Genomic DNA, 16,479 nt, shown 5'->3' with positions numbered 1-16,479 from the left:
GAGTTATCAGCTTCCCCCACAGGTATCCAGTAACATCTCTGCAGCAGCACAGCAGAGATGTTTTGGCTGGGTACCTCAGCTTGCCACACTTCACAACTGCAAATTCTTATACCTCATGCTTTCCCATGTCTCTTCCAGTCCTGGTAGCAGTCCAGGTGGCAGAGGAGAAAAACAAATGCTATTAAAGGCTCCAAGACTAGAAGAAGGAATTGACAGCAATGCACTGAAGAACAGAACTAGTTCCAAAATTAGCTAGCTGGCATGTTCCTCACCAAGCCTGAAGGGAACAGCAGAGCTGAAAGGGCAACACTGAAACAGCAAGAGGCAGCTTGCACACATCATGCCTGAGACTGAACAGCAGAACTTTACAGGGAGGCTTGTACCGGACAAGCAACCATGGGGGAGCCTTGACTCAACCTCCACTTGTATCAGCAGAAATATCACCACTACTGTGGAGCTGCCTGCAGTCACTATTCCACACACACAAGGCCTACAAAATCACTTGCTGTTTGTCCTTTATCTCATTCTGCTAAAGGCAGGTGACTGGGTTGTTTTGTTTTAGAACCCAGATGCAGACTCATGGCCTTAAAAAGCAGTACTGGTGTAACCTTCATTTCCTCCTGTTTCTGCTACTCTCTTAGCCAACAACACACATCACCAGATCAAGTTTGGTTTCAGCAGCTGTAAGCTACACAAAAGGAACCAGTGAAAATCTTTATGGAGGAAATAATATGCAATTTTCTAGCTGAACACCTTTTAAAATGTAATGACAGAAAATAAAATCCTGCATCTGTGCTCAGCAATAACAATCTGTACGTGCGCAGTAACAACATGACACTTGGAATAAGCAAGATCCAGACAAAAAAGAGAGCTTACCCAGGCGTCCAAATCCGCAGGCTTGGAATAAAGAGAGTGCAAGAGAAAAAGGAAGGGAAAGAGAAGAAAAAGAGAAATCAGTGATTTATGGAGGCCGCCTGCTGCTGCACAATATAGCTTTTAGGATGACAAGTTTAGAAAAGTTCCTTAAAAATGACAAGCATCTTAAGCAGTGCAGTGCTGTCCCCTGTTGGGAACTGTGCTATTAAAGCAAAACAAAAGCACATGCACCCCCAAAAATAAAAACAAAACAAAGCCCCCAAAGATTGCTGCAGTATCCCCCTGTAAGGTGGAAGCTAAGCAAAGACAGCTGTGAAACAGCCAGTTTCAGGGAGTCGTGGAAGGTGCTGCACAATGTTAGAGATGCCGATGCCCACAACATGCACCCATGAACATGGCAATGCCAGGCATACTCAAAAGGAGGTGGCCAACAACTGCACTGTTTCCAAATTACCTGCAATTTGCATCCTTTTGCAAGAGCATTTTGAACACACAAGCTGGCCTTACACATCTTCTTTACTGGACAATTTCAAAGAGCGCTTCCTAATAGAAAGCCAGTTGAGTGATGAGATTTCCAACCAGATCTCCCTTCATAGGCAACTGAGCACATCCCTAGTGCACAGTCCAAACCTCTGCCAAACCCCAGCTGCCTTCACCTGCTCCTTTTGTTGGCAAGCCTATTCAAGTATGAAGTCAAGCAGATGAAGCAGGCTGCAGTATCACCTCTTATTTACTTATTACTACTTTTTACTTACACAGTAACCCAGCAGCAGCAAAGCAAGTACAAGATGATAAACATTTCATGCCCATAACCACCTCCTTCTGAAGCCAAGGCATTTATGAGGCAGCCACAGCTCTCATTTGTTGTCAAGGGCTACGAGCCTTCCCTGCCTCTCAGGGCTACATTCTATCAGCAGCACATTCGCTAAGCAGGAACTTCAGAAAGGCTGGTCTTTTTTATTATGATTATTTATTTGAGGGGAGTTGACAGGGCAGGAGGAACTTTCCTCTTGGTCATAGTTCAGTGCCAGAGGGAGCAGACGGTGGAGTGCAATATGTTTATGGGATCTGCCATCGTTTTAATGGCACAGAGCGACTACTTCAGGTAACTGAGGGATGATATGTCGTCAGCTATGTGTGCCATCCATCCTCATCCTTTGCAACAGCTGAGAGGGCTGGAACCGGACATCTACAGTTCAGCTGGGGGAAGCCAATTGCCCCCTTTCTGCAGGCGGGTTTGATACAGCGGCATCAAGTCCTTGGCGGAACAAACCAATACACAACAGGTGCTCACTGGTAATCACCGACTGATCTTGACAAAAGCCTGATTTGAATAACATTTTTCTTCCTACTGATCTTTACAGTCAGGACAGATGTGCTTAGTTTTGTTTTTACATTTTAGCAATTTCAAGGCTGTCTATCCTCAGCAGATGGACAGGAGGAACACAGGGCTCTTTATGGTGCATGTTATTATTTCAGCAGGTAGGTCATGCACACCAGTAACTCTTTACTGGATTTCCATCTGTCACCCCTGGGGTGCCTAAACCATTAACTGTCACATTCCTGGTAGACAAACACTTGCATGACAAAATGAACACGAGGTACTAACTCAGTGGCACTAGACAGTTGCTGAGAAGAGAGAAAGGAGAAGGACCCAGCCCCATCACCGAGAGGTGGTCCCTCTTATACCCCTACAAGATACAATGCACAATAGCAGAATTACAGTTTTAGGAAAGATAACACTGTCACCAACCACAGGGCATCTCTTCTGCTGGTACTGACAAAGGCTTTAATTTTGTCACCTTTCAAGAGGGGGGGAAAATTATTACTCCAAGAAGAGATACACTCCACTGAATGGAAACAGGAAAATTGAAACAGGTGTAGATGCAGTAGGACATATTGCTGTGTTGGGAAAAAATAACTACATTTGGAGTGAAGCATAGACTAAATAAAATATAATAATAAAATAATACAAAAAAGAAAACTCAAGAGGCCTACTGGTTTAAGTTTTGCTACCTCCTAAGCACATGCCAAGATCTCTTTGCAGACCTGCATTTACTGACTTTGCCTGATAATAAAAGACACAGCATGTCCACTAACATTTTCAAAGTTTAAGTAAACTGTTTAAGAAATGAGCAACATCTGGGTTCCTTGCTTCCTAACTGAGTGAGTTTCACTTCCAGCTCCCAGCTGGGGGCTTGTGAGTTATATAATCCCAGCCCTGGGACACAAGCCATCTTTTAGCACCCTCGGCCAACACTGCTGAACTCTTCTGCTGAAAGGAGGGTTCATTTCTCTTCCAGGTAGCCCACTGGATAGCAATCACAGGAAGCTGAATACATACTGGACTTAATCATTTAGGATCAAATCCAAATCAAGATATTCCTCTTGACTGTATCAGAAGCAAAAGGTTATTGAAACAGGATCTCATGCCAAACTGGCAACCCCTGCCCTAAGTATTTATACAGGGGGAAAAGATGACACAGTCAGCTTGGAGAAAACTCTGTCTAGATATGGGAACTACATCTGTAATGCATCCATGCTTCTGAAAATTTCATATTTGAGCACTGATTATTCACGCAGGAGATGCTTTCCCACATATGTACCAATAGTCCAGCTTCCAGAGCAATCAAGTTAGTATTTCCTACATACGGACAATTTCCAGCATCTTTTCCATACTCATACTTTCTAAACTCATACACCACATCACCCATACATAACTGCCATAACAGGCACATCACTCGTGTCTGTCATGGCCTGGACAAATGTAAAAATGACAGTGAGCAATCAAACCACAGTTCAGCAATTGGCAGTGAAGAACGAAGGGATCAGCACGAGAGAACAGTGGCCTTAGGAAGGACAATGCCTTTCTAACCTGCTTGGAACCAGCTTCACCTAGCTCACTTTATCATAGAATCATAGAATGGTCTGGTTTGGAAAGGACCTTAAAGATCATCCCCCCCAGCCATGGGCAGGGACACCTTCCACTAGCCCAGGTTGCCCAAAGCCCCGTCCAACCCGGCCTTGAACCCTTCCAGGGAAGGGGCAGCCACAGCTTCTCTGGGCAACCTGTGTCAGGGCCTCAACACCCTCACAGTAAGTGTCCATTACCTTGCCAGAGTCAACAACTCTGCCATATAACTAATTTCACTACAGTGTGACCAATGACTTGGGAATCCAGACTACCAGCTTGGTAGAGATCTCCTACTGAAGAACTCAATACGGAGTATTTTTAGGGGCACTGCCAACTTTGGAAGTGGAATATAGAGTGGGAGATGCGAGAAATGAGAGGCAGCAGGTGCCCAAAACCCAAAACAGCTGCTGGCAACAACTTTTGCACTCATGTCAGTATCTGAAGAGCTCTGCAGCACATATTCTAACATCTTGATGACCAGACTTCATCACTGAATGAGCAAAGAGTCATTTCTTCTTAAGGCAATAATCCAGCGCTAAACTTTTCCACGATGATAGGAATTAAAGCATTTAAAGAATGTATCTAGACATTCAGTATCCACTCCAGACCCTTAAACACTTCCAGTTTAGTGGAAAATTGAAGCAGTATCAATATTAAATGTAATGAGAGTCAGAGATGTAACCAACTGACAAGGGAGAAGCAGGAAGAGACACTGAACAGCAATCAATTTTGAGGAAAGGCTGTGATGAAATTGCTCAACTCTAATGTATACAGAGCATACACAATTTTATAAACACGAAGATGGGAAGCAGCAGAAAAACCCTCTGTCCTTTTATGATTCAGGGACAACTGCACTTCTAATACTTATGGCATTGCTGCAAATAGGTTTGCAATGCTCACAGCTGATAGTTTTCATTTAAAACAAAATAAAGAGAAACCTATTTTATGAAATCCAAAGTAAACCATCTGCTTTCATTGCTTGCTTTAATACTTCAGCCCATTCCCACATTCTCCTTTTCCCATCACCACTTCTATACATGCATACATACATAGTTTTCATTTTGTAGGCTGCCAACAGACAAGGCATTCAACATCTATAGAAATCTTGCAGAGCGTAGGCTCTCTAGAGATGTATGCTGAAGATGCTTATTTCTGATAGCAGGTGAGTCAACAACTCCCTCTAAATTTTTACCTCCTTGCTTAAATTCCTACTCTGCCTGTTCGACACAAGAATCAGCAAGCCCCTGACCAATCTAGTCAAAAAAATCCCAACAGCTCAAGAGAGGGCATCAATCTGTATTAATTATGACTTTCTATCCCAGAACATATTTCAGACACTACTGAGTCAATGAGGTATTTTCTCATAAAGCTAGAAGAATCAAAGGCCACTCAACTCTTCTTGGATTATTTCTAGCTCATAATCATTAATACAGTCTACCATTATGCTAGCCTAAGGGTGGCATATGGCTTTCTAGGGATAGGACAGACGGGGGAAAATAACAGTTACGCATGCCTACATCCCAGTCTCATTTCTATGCATGCATATGGGGACAGAGCTTTCTCTTGCCAGATTCTTAAATACCAAATATATTAGCTTCCGAGTCAAACATAGTACTTCAAACACAACCACTGTTTTGCAAAAAATCAAGATGACATGCATAATCAACCCATGTGCCTCAAAGCAGTAAAAACCATGTGAGTTCAGAAGGAATTCCCTTCCCACATTCGCTTCCAGACACTACATGCAATTTTTACCTGTCTCTGAACAAAACAGATATTTATAGGCACCAGCCAATGGATACAGGTTTAGTGTGGTACAGTGAATACAAAGTTCCTGCCACAAGATTAAAAATGTTATTTCTTTTTATTTAAAAAAAGACTATCTCAAATACTATACAGTTTAAAAGGAATACAGTTGACTTTGGGGTTGCTTTTTAATACAGGCAAAGACTGTCTTAATCACATATTTGAGTAAAAAAATTCTTGAAAGCCTTCAGTCACGGTCATGCATCCCCTGTCTGTCTCTGAATCCTTCTGCAGGAGAGTCAGGTGCACTTTCAACCATCACAGTTTATATTTTCAGCCACTTCGACAGTCTTGCAAATTTTCCTGTTCTCCCTGCTCTTTCATCCCAGAAGTACGCAAAGCACGCTTTACACAGTGTTACAGGGTTGCTATCTTTCTGGGGGCAGAATCCAACCTACCAGTTTGCCAAGATGTATGTGGGAAGGACAGAGTAATCAACATTTAGTATAAACCAAGCGGACCACAAAAAGTATAGGGGACTTAAGTTAAAATAAATGGCCTGGACCAGCACACATACACAATCATGCTCGTAGTGAGGTGTTACCTATGGAGGAAAATGGAGTCAAAATGTGTAGAAAGATTAATCAGAGACTGCCCAGGAAAATAAAAAAACATAGAAGTGAGGAACTTCACCGCAATCTCCCTCATTTCTGTGATCACTAAAGAGAGACAGGCAGTCAGCACTAAATTTTCCTACAACCAGTTCTGAAAATGTACCTCGGTCTTTGCCTGCAGCATTCCCTACATCCTAGGCCACAGTGTTATGAAAAGGCTGCCAATTAAGTTGTGGTTTTGAGCTATAGACAAAATGTCCACTAGAGACTCTTGATTCTTGCTTCCAAAGCACTTGCAACCCACTGTGTGTTTTAGGAAGAGAACATACTGGTTCTCAAAAAACATGCACTCCCGGCTCCTCAGAAGGCTGTGATCAGAGGAAATGCTGCAAGGTTGCATCTTTTAATGAAGTCCGAGTATATCATAACGAAATCATCTGCAAAAAGAAGAGTGTAGATTCAGCAACAAGGATTTCAGGCTACTGTAAACCGGTGTTCTTTATTTTTACATTGCAATCTCCAGGGCATGATTGTATCAAGAGCAACTTGCAAATCTGTGTCACTGCCAGCAAAATTTTGATTTCCATTTGATAGAACAATTTGCAAACAGCAGTTTTCCACATTGTGCGAGTGCTCAACATTTGCAAGAACTACAAGAATTCAATGCTGATTCAATGCCCAGTTAATGGGCAATGCAACACACTCTTGCTCAAGGCAGATGGCTTAGAAAAATCAGGGGCAGGGGGAGAGCATTCTCTCTTTCTACGAAGGAGCAGTACCTGGTAGTGTCTCAGCAAAGATCACAAATCAGGTGTTGCTGCTGTCAAGAAGAAGAGGGTATAGACTGGGTGCCACAGGAACAGTTAAGCAGTTTGAGGAATTTTCCTTAGGAAAAGAAACCAACATTTTGCTCTCGGTGGAGCTTCTGAAGCTCAAAAATGATGTCACACGCTAAGGAACCAGAGAAGTATTTACTCCTGGACCTTTTGATCAAAAGCAAGAAGCTTGAAATTTAGCTTTAAAATACTGTATGCTCTAAATATAGCAGTCAGATGACCTGACAGAGCTAAGATTCATGCTTCATGAGTTTGCAAATTGAGAGTCAATCCAGCTCAGAGTATCACAGAACCCTAAAGACAGATTGCTGTACTTACTGTAGTAGATACTATTTACAAACATATCTCCACGCTGTTTGCTCTCTAATTATAGTTGGGGCACATACAATCATTTACTTTCTGTGAGCTCCTTTTGTACGCTACACCTCCAAGGTCAATGAAAGTAATTTTAAGAACCTGTTGATTGATTTATTGACCAAGTAAGTTGACCAGTGCAGTAGATGAGAAATAACCAGACAGGCAACTGATTTGATAAATATTCCTGGAGACTAGTCACTATAGGCACTGGAAGTCAGGCAACAAGAAACCCTCAAAGGCAGGTTCAGACTTTTTTTAGAACCTGTGTTAACAGTTGGCCCTAAAACTTCATTCCTTATGCAGGCCTGCTTGGTCAAGTGCACTCCCCAACCAAATGCTTGGGATAACTTGTACCACCCAGTATTAGCTATCAAATTCTGCAGAAGCAATTGGCAGAAGTTCAGCTCCTATTACCAGAAACAATGTGAGAAGGAAGAGGAAGGGGAGAGGGCATATACAAGAATTTGAGGCAGAAAAGGGATACTTCTATCTGACCAAGGCCATGGGACAGAAGCAGCCCAGGTGGAGATCATCGTCCACAGGCAGCTTCCAGTGCTTGGGAGAGGTTTCTGGTGATTCTGTGGTGGGACTTCACCACAGCTATCACTGAGCTCCAACAGCACGGAGCACATTATGTCCCCGGCCTGCACTGAAAACCATAAACCTCATCTATCAAGTATTCACTGAGATGGCCTATTTTTTTTCCTGTGGATTTAATTGTGCTTTAATAAGGTTTTCAATTAAACATATCGGCAGCTTATCATAAAACCAAGTTGAACGTAACTTGTACTCCTTTTACACTGTCCGCTTGGTTGTGTGAAGAACTGTCATCCAACTCAAACAAGAGGCAAATTAGGATTCAGCTCTGTTGCACAGGAGTGGTTTCCTAAGAGGCAGAGGAAAGGTACACTAACAAAGCAGGAGGCAAAGGAAAAAGCTTGAGTGACTACTATTATTTGTACAATATTTTAGATAATCTTTTGGCGCTGTGGTTTTTGGGGAGTTTACATTTATCCCCAGGACAACAAAGGAATTAAATGTCCAAGGATGTCAATAGCTTTTTCCACAAGCATAAAATTAAAACAGGAAAAAAATTCAGGTGCAGACAAAATAAATTAGCGAGATCAAATTCACAATCTCTCATAACCTCTCAGCATTTTTGAAAATAAATGCCACACTTATCAAAACAACCTTTAAAAAAACCACCTTTAAAAGCTTATTTATCTCATAATATTCTCCTTCCTGCCTGTCATATAATATATGTATTACATACACATAAAATCAAAAGAAAAATCCACTCAAAGAAACCAACACTCCAGTGCTCCCTTTTCCATTTAGTGTTGGTTATACCCACACCCACAGAGACCTTAAAACATTTTAAAGGATCAAGCTTTCCTTCTCATTAGTACCGCCATCACGTTGTTCTGAACTGTGGTCATATAACCTTTTGCACCTTTTCACTCTATTGAATCAATCTCCCCTGGCAACTTCTGGTGTGGCACTCTGCTCCCCCTGCCTCCGGCTCTTCTTCCCTCACTAATTCTGTGTTCAGAACTGTGAAGCACAAAATTAGACGTTTCAAATTAAGCAAGGAAAGAGAATGAGAGAACCTTATTAAATCAACATTAGCATCAGAGTGTCTTTAAAAGAGAAACTCAATTGCAAAATATTACTTGTTTCTGTAAAGCTCTCTACATTGACAGAAATGAGACAGGCAGCAGCTGAAGTCATCTTCCTCTGCCCCCACCTTCCCCTTCATGCTGGTTACAGTGCTTGAGCAGTAAGAGCAGGATCCTTCCCAGAGCACAGCCCCAGAGGGAGCAGAGCCTACCTTGAACTCGCAAGCACTGAAATTGCCAAGTAAAAAAGGACAAGGTCTATTACCATGATGTTGGGGGAAAAACACACACAAACACAAAAAAGCATATTAACACACAAAAGCAGACTCCTTTCTCCTCCCAAGCCTTCCACAATACTGGTCGCTCTCTCAAGTCATGTTACAAGTTACAGCCAATTCTTCACTTCTTATAACAAGGCGAAGAGCCATTTCAGATTTTAGTTTCCATTCTCAGCCCCCAGGAATCAAAATTACTGACATGGTGATGATCAGCATATTCTGTTCCAAAACACCTTAGCTTTCTGAATGGGAACCTCCAGTTCCTGGCCAGCTATCCTTAAACTCCTTTTCAACATAAATCACTGGAGTATCATACCATTCCCCCTCGCTGAATAATTAGACATGTTGTGAAATCCAAAAATCACCTCTGAGCCTGCATGGTCTTTAAACATGACTTACCCTCGGCACTTCTTGACTAATAGTTGGTATTTGCACCTTGTGTCAACAGAATGAGCGTACACGTCTTACAGCAGTGTGCAGCAGGCTACGTACTTGTCTGCTGGGCTGCCACCTAAAACAAGGAGTGTCTCGGCAGTACCTTGCAGGGAGAGTTTGTAATGTGTGCTGCTAAGGAGTCCTATAGGAACAAATCCTACTAAAACAATTTAAGTACAAAATATATATATTTCAAAACATTAAAATCAATTTTTGAGTACCCATTTAGCTAGAGAATATTATCCTAAGGGCAAGTGATACGAAACCGAAGCTCAACTCCTGATGACAAAACAAAGCTTTCAAAGCATTTTTTGGCAAAACAGACAGTACTCCAACAGAAACAGGCTGAAGCTTTTGATCACTCCAGTCCTACCACGCAATGGAAACTTCTATATCGGCCAGACGTTACTGGAAACTCTGCAAGCTGCAGACAGGTTTCTAAGTGCAGGCTCTGTACCAATACAAGAGCACTCTGAGGAGCCAGGGGTGCTGGCGGTTCTGATACCTCTTCAGGGCTGTAATAAAAGCAACCACTTCCTCATCTGACAGCCATGCTTAGATGCCATTAACTACGCACTGGACAAAGTAGTTCCTACACCAGAGTTAAGACAAAGTGCACCAGGGAAACAGGAAGAAGAAGGAGGAGAAAAATAACACCCACAAGAACTAGTGACCAAAAGCTAACTTGGTTGTTAGAGGACTGTCTATCCTTGTTTCGTAAAATGAAATGCTTCATTCTCACCTCAAAGGGCAACAGCAGCCACACAAGACTGCTTGGAGCCTTCCAAAATGAAAGGGTCTGATGAAAACGAGCAATTTACCATTCAATTATAAAACTGAAAAATGGGGAAAACTGAAAAGCCAGAATGAAGCACTGAACCTGCCATCCTAGGGCTGCCCTTGATGCCTTTTCAGGCCGGTAAGAAGTCTTTACCAAAATATGCTTAACTGTCTGCTACATGCCTTTCCTCCAAGAAAGGACAACACTAAGCAAAAATTGAAAACATATTTTTTCCTATTCTCTGCTGCACTGAATTATCTTCTAGCCTTTCCCTAGCAGTCTGACACAGAACTCAAAGTGGTCTCCCATTGCCTGCAAGCCCCATCCCTTGTTTTTGTAGGAGTTACCACATAGCACCTTTAATTCAGTGGGACGGTAACTATAATGACGGATGTCTAAACAGAATTATAATAATAGGGGCTTACAAAGTTAAGCTCTAAACATAATGATCCAAATTAATAAACTGACAGCCCTAAATATGAATGCAGTTCATAGAATCATAGAATACCAGGTTGGAAGGGACCTCAAGGATCACCTGGTCCAACCTTTCTTGGCAAAAGCACGGTCTAGACCCTGTCAGCAGACCTGGTCAGCACCCTGTCCAGCTGAATCTTAAAATCCACCACTTCCCTGGGGAGATTATTCCAGTGGCTGATCGTTCTCATTGTGAAAAATTTTCCTCGTGTCCAATCAGAATCTCCCCAGGAGTAACCTGTACCCATTACCCCTTGTCTTTTCCATGTGACTCTTTGTAAAAAGGGAATCTCCACCTTCTTTGCAGCCACTCTTCAAATACTGGAACGTGGTGTTAAGGTCTCCCCTAAGCCTTCTCTTCTCAAGGCTGAACAGACCCAATTCTCTTAGACTTTCCTCACATGACAGGCTTCCTAGTCCTTTGATCATCCTTGTGGCCCTCCTCTGGACCCTCCAGTCCGTCCACATCTGTTTAGTATAGTTCATGGGATGGGATATAATTCTCCTGCAAGGCCCTCTTCCCTTGTAAGCAAAACACCAAGAATATCAAAATGGAGTATTAATTCAGCTTTAAAAAAAGCACTCTAATTTCAGAGTGTTCACCAGGTAATAGAGTGTCTTTTTCTGCAAATATCAAGTAATTCGTTCACATTCACATGCCCAACACTTTCAGCTCTTTAGTGCCTCCATTCTGAAAATTTTTCAGGAAACAGTCAACTTTTACCAGCCACACAAAATGTACAACTAGAAGAAGAACAAACAGCGGAGACAACTTTTGTGCAACTTCCACCATTAAAAATCATAAGTCAGTTTGACAACTTGGCATATACCAACCCCACAAGCAAACAATGAAATACATAGGTAAAGTCACTTAAAAATGAAAGCTTGGAAAAGCTTTAAAAGAAACACCAAGTTTTAAAAATCCAAAAAGCATCTAAACAACCAGAGGGCTCTGAGGGGTTTTATTTTTGTTTTCTAAAAACGCACCATACAATTCACCTTCAAAGATCTCAGTGAATGTCAACACATGACAACACTTCTTGAGATAACTACTATTCCAAGAAAACTAAAGCACAAGCAAGATGCAATAATTTGTCCTGATTCACGCAGAAAATACTAGACAGGATCATGACTGATAAGAGACCCAAACCACAGAAGAAACCAAGATTTTCATCATCCATGTATTTGCGCAGATTACTGAAAGGAAAAGTCACAGTGTACTGATGCTTGCCTGTTAATATCCTTCCAAGATGGCACAATCAGAAAATTATCTCAAAAGATCTAAGTATAATGGAATGAAAGGTTACACACTTTTGAGATGAAGGGAAAGAGCTGGAGCAGCAAAAAAAGCAATCCCTATTTCATTCTTAAGTCTCTAAGGGACTCAGGAAGCAGCAATGAATGGTGGAAAGCCATCCACCAAATCCAGGTAACTAATATTGCTTGCAGTGATTAACTCACTCAAGGTGTCAGCCTGCCACCTACTACTGTCACTGTGGAAAATTCACTGTAAGCACCGAGAGGATTCTGAAGGGAACAAAAACACTGAGAAAGAAGAGGCAAGACAGACACAAAACAATGCAAAGAGTCACAGCAGCCTTTCCTTTCAGTAGTAACCATCGGCTGCAGCACTTAGCCCTCTTCCGAGACATCAGTAAAATGGACCTGTCTCATCATCAGCAAATAGGGAATTAATATTCACGGGTTCTATAACTGACATAATTGCAATTTTAAAAGGGCAATTAATCATCAGCCACATTGGCGGCTGACTTGCCAGGCTGGGATCCTCTCTCTCCACATCTGCCAACAAACTCACAGGGGGCAAAAGCATCATGTGCCCACGGAGCCAGGAAGTGCCATTCTCCCTCTTACCCCCAACCCCAGGCTTCACAGCATATACTATAGGTTCTGTTACTGGTTTTCTTCCTCTCACATAAGCCCCATGGGGGACCATTCACCCACCCTTTCCCCCAGTAGCTCCCCCACGATGCCCAAGCAATCTCCCTTGCCATGTGGCTAAGAAATGATCTCTCCATGTTGTATGTCACTCACAGCAGCCAAGAGAACTGAGGCAATGAGCTCCATCACCTCCATTACTGAGTTCTCCTTGTCTCCCCATTTTCCTTTGTATCTTTGCATGAACTAATGTTTTTAAGAGTGACATCTCATCCCACTCCTACTTGAAAAGTGTATTACAAAGGCGAGAGCACAGCAACTACCATGGGCTCATAGAAACTTCAAACCTGGCAAGTGGTTTTTAAAAGATGAGCCAAAAAAGCCACTAAGGAAGTATTTACTTCCATGCTTTTATGGGAATCTTTTCAAGCATGCTTTAAACAAAACCAAAACCCCAAGCAATTGTTCTGGATATTAGTTCTCCCACTTTAAAATCTTTCTATGTGAGCTTCTATTGCCACTATTTCAACCAATAGTATTTAGAGAAGAGACATTTGGAAATTTGTCAATGGTGTTCAGGTTCCCAGAAAGTTCTGAGACTAAATTACTGTAGGGTGAGTATATAACCTCCTGTAGGAAGTACAATTGTCAATATAACATCCTTTCCTGAGAGGAAGAAAGCCATCAAACTGACCACCATACTATGCCACTCTACTTATCTGAAAAGTACATAAAACACTATGGTGATAAATACCATAGAAAATAAGTATGAGATTGATGGAAAGATTTAGAGCTCAGCAAGCTGGGAGGTCTTCAAGTGCCATACTTAAGACTATGTGCTTGGACCAAGGAAAATATACAACGTACTTCTTGGCCAAAGAAATCTCACTCAAACAGGTGCCACTGCTGCCAGTCAAGTGCAGCAGATACACAGGGACTTGTGTTGTACCACAAGCTGTATAGTCCTCCCCTCCTTATTCCTGCCAGTCAGCAACCAGAAATTGCCTTCATCATAACAATACAGGAAAAGAATTCAATGCTTTTGTATGTGAAAGAGAGTAATTTCAATCCTACGAATTAAGTCAGGATGGAAGCTGGAACACAATTACGTATTGCACATCTTCGTCAGAGTTCCAAACAAAGGTACTTGGCAGAATGTCTCCGCCAGTGGATAACACCAATAAATGGCCTCATTTCCATCTATTATAAGATAATAAACAGGCTTTGCTTCCTCACACTGTCCTCATTTCTATCAGGTCCCTCTCAAGATTCACTATCTTTTTGACACATGCTCCAGGTGTTCATCATCCACAAACCTCTGTGCATCACTGCAAGTTAAACAAGGTGTCTACAACCCACTTCTCAGCTTTGTGAAACTAGACAAGTGCAGGTATGAGCCCGCTCCAGCTTTTTCCTCATTCAGATTTTGCAAGGTTTTAGAAATCTCTTAAAGGACATTTTATTTCCAAACAGACCTTAACCCTCCAACGACACAAGTATCACGTTGCCCACGTGCTCTCTGTTTGAATAGGACTGACCTTGTCCTCCGTTAACAAAAATCACTCCTTAACGAACAAGAGAGTGTGGTGTTAAGAAACAGCAGATATTTCACTCAAGTATGTATCTTCTCCATGCTTAGGAGTAAATACCCTGTAACTCAGCTGTATTTCCTCATAATGACTGGCTGGATGAAAGACACTTACTGGGCTCTTTTGCACGCGGAAAGTTGGTAATAAAGCTGGGGGGGGGGCGATACAATCAGGGCTCCTGGATCACAGATGCTTCATTTCTTATATTTCTTTAGAAGAAAAACAAATACTTGTGCTTCCAAATTTTCCTAACACCTGTAAGCTTAATGCCTCCAATCAGCACTTGCTCACATCTTTATCTTCAAGCCATATTACAAAGTTTTGATAAGCTTTTTACTTCCCAATGTCTCTCACTCCACATGGATAAGAGCTACTAATAGAGGAGGGAGACCAAAATCCTTGCCTCGTCTATTGCCGACATTTAGCAATCAGCAACTGCCTGAGTATTGTGTGAGACCCAAAGCACTGCCGTGTATTACACACTTATCTCTGCAAAACCACCCCGCACAAGTGACAACTTCTAGGCGGGGGGGAGGGGGAATTGTGCAGCTTTGCGATAATTAAAGCATAGACGAGTGTCACTGCTGTAGATAATTATGCATTAGCAGTGAAATTACTTAATGGAATGAAATAAACTAAGCCAAATGTTTTGTTTTAAAGGGAATTTAGGGTCTGCAAAAGGTGCCCAACTGACAGCCCAAGAGAGCAAGAACGACAGTCCTCTGTCATTCACAAAAACGATATGGTACCGCAACAGCCTGGCAGGCTTCCACCTCCCACCTAGGCACTGGGGGAGCAGAGGAGAAGCTAAAGAAAATTTCAGCCCCCCTGGCCATTCAGGCTCTGATCCATCCAAGGAGCGCCCACACAGGGACCAGTCAGTCACTAAGTAGAGAGGAACAACTGACTGGGATCATTTCCTAAATAAAGATACCAGCTCTGACAAAATGGATTATTTCAACCCACAGATCTTCCATAGACCACCCCCACAAGCACGCATCAGAAAAAAAACCCCAACATTTTTAATCCGTGTCGGTACAGACAAGACTCCAACCAACAGAAACAACAGGGGAAGTAGGTACATGGCCCATGACGAAACCGCCTCCTCCCACCAAACCCACGAGGTCTTTCACCGCCCTCTCCTCTTGCCTCAACAACTGCACACCTATACACACTCCCACCACTGCTCTCGTCTGGATGGCTCTCAACAGCGTCCTCCTGCTTGTTAAAACAAGGACTCTCAAGGTCAATCAGAATTTATAAGGCAGCCATTTCAGCTTTTGTACTTCTCTGGCTACACTCCTTCCTAAAAGCTGCTGAATGTTGGAGATTCTGCTGGGTCTGAAAGCCCTGCCAACACCAGGGCCAATTAGGAGTTTCAGGATGATGCATATTAAAGTTATTATGGGAGGCAGTTATGCAGCCAGAATAAATCTTAACTGAATCTTTAAGTGGTTTTTATAACTCTTGTTTCTCCTTCTTGAAAACAGATGAAAAGATACAAATCTCCTCCCTAAAAATCTGCAGGGATGCCAGCCAACCACCAACTTCTCCCTCAAGACAAGATTCTGCCCTCAAAGCAATAATTCATTTCGCCCAAGGCCAGCTAGATCACCTTAATGTTTTAAACTCCAAATCACTCAAATACTTACAGTATCGGTGAACACTGACCTGAGACACTGCCATTACAAAAGTACTGCATAAACATCCCAAACTTCTGCTGAAAGAAACTCCAGTGGGTTTTCAGCACAGGCCTTGTTAGACAGTCTACATAGTCTGATTGCAGATAATCAAAGGCAAAGGAGCACAGATATAATAGTCAATTTTTACAGACCAGGTTTTGTAGGTAGTATCTAATTAGAAGGCTAGGATGTGGGTCAAAATGGTGAATCTTAAAGAGGATCTGAGGATCCGAGGCAGCGACATCAGTTTTGATAACGAGCAGGAGCTGTCATTAGGACAGCATCTGCCACTCTCCTCCCACCACTCCAAAACCAAACTTGCTCTCAGCAGCCGTTCTCTACCCCTCCAAGAAGCACTACAAGAAACCAACTAGAGACCTGA

At 42.4% G+C, this 16,479-nt stretch overlaps 1 protein-coding gene across 7 annotated transcripts in view; it reads right to left on the bottom strand.

The window, feature by feature from the left end:
* Positions 1–16,479, bottom strand: part of CHCHD6 (coiled-coil-helix-coiled-coil-helix domain containing 6) — a 117,471-nt gene that overhangs the window by 77,971 nt on the left and 23,021 nt on the right. For 6 of the 7 annotated variants that reach the window (XR_012624775.1, XR_012624776.1, XM_074836810.1 and 3 more), the window contains exon 5: positions 877–897. The exons of the other annotated variant lie outside the window; for it this stretch is intronic. Coding sequence is in view for 4 of the 6 variants with exons in the window: in XM_074836810.1 (XP_074692911.1) it covers positions 877–897 (21 nt within the window). In the remaining 2 variants the exon portion in view is untranslated. The remainder of the gene's footprint in view (positions 1–876; positions 898–16,479) is intronic. 7 annotated transcript variants of the gene reach the window in all.

Source organism: Strix aluco, chromosome 11, assembly GCF_031877795.1.
Source record: "Strix aluco isolate bStrAlu1 chromosome 11, bStrAlu1.hap1, whole genome shotgun sequence".
NCBI lineage: Eukaryota > Metazoa > Chordata > Aves > Strigiformes > Strigidae > Strix > Strix aluco.
This window is presented reverse-complemented; position numbering and strand designations above follow the sequence as displayed.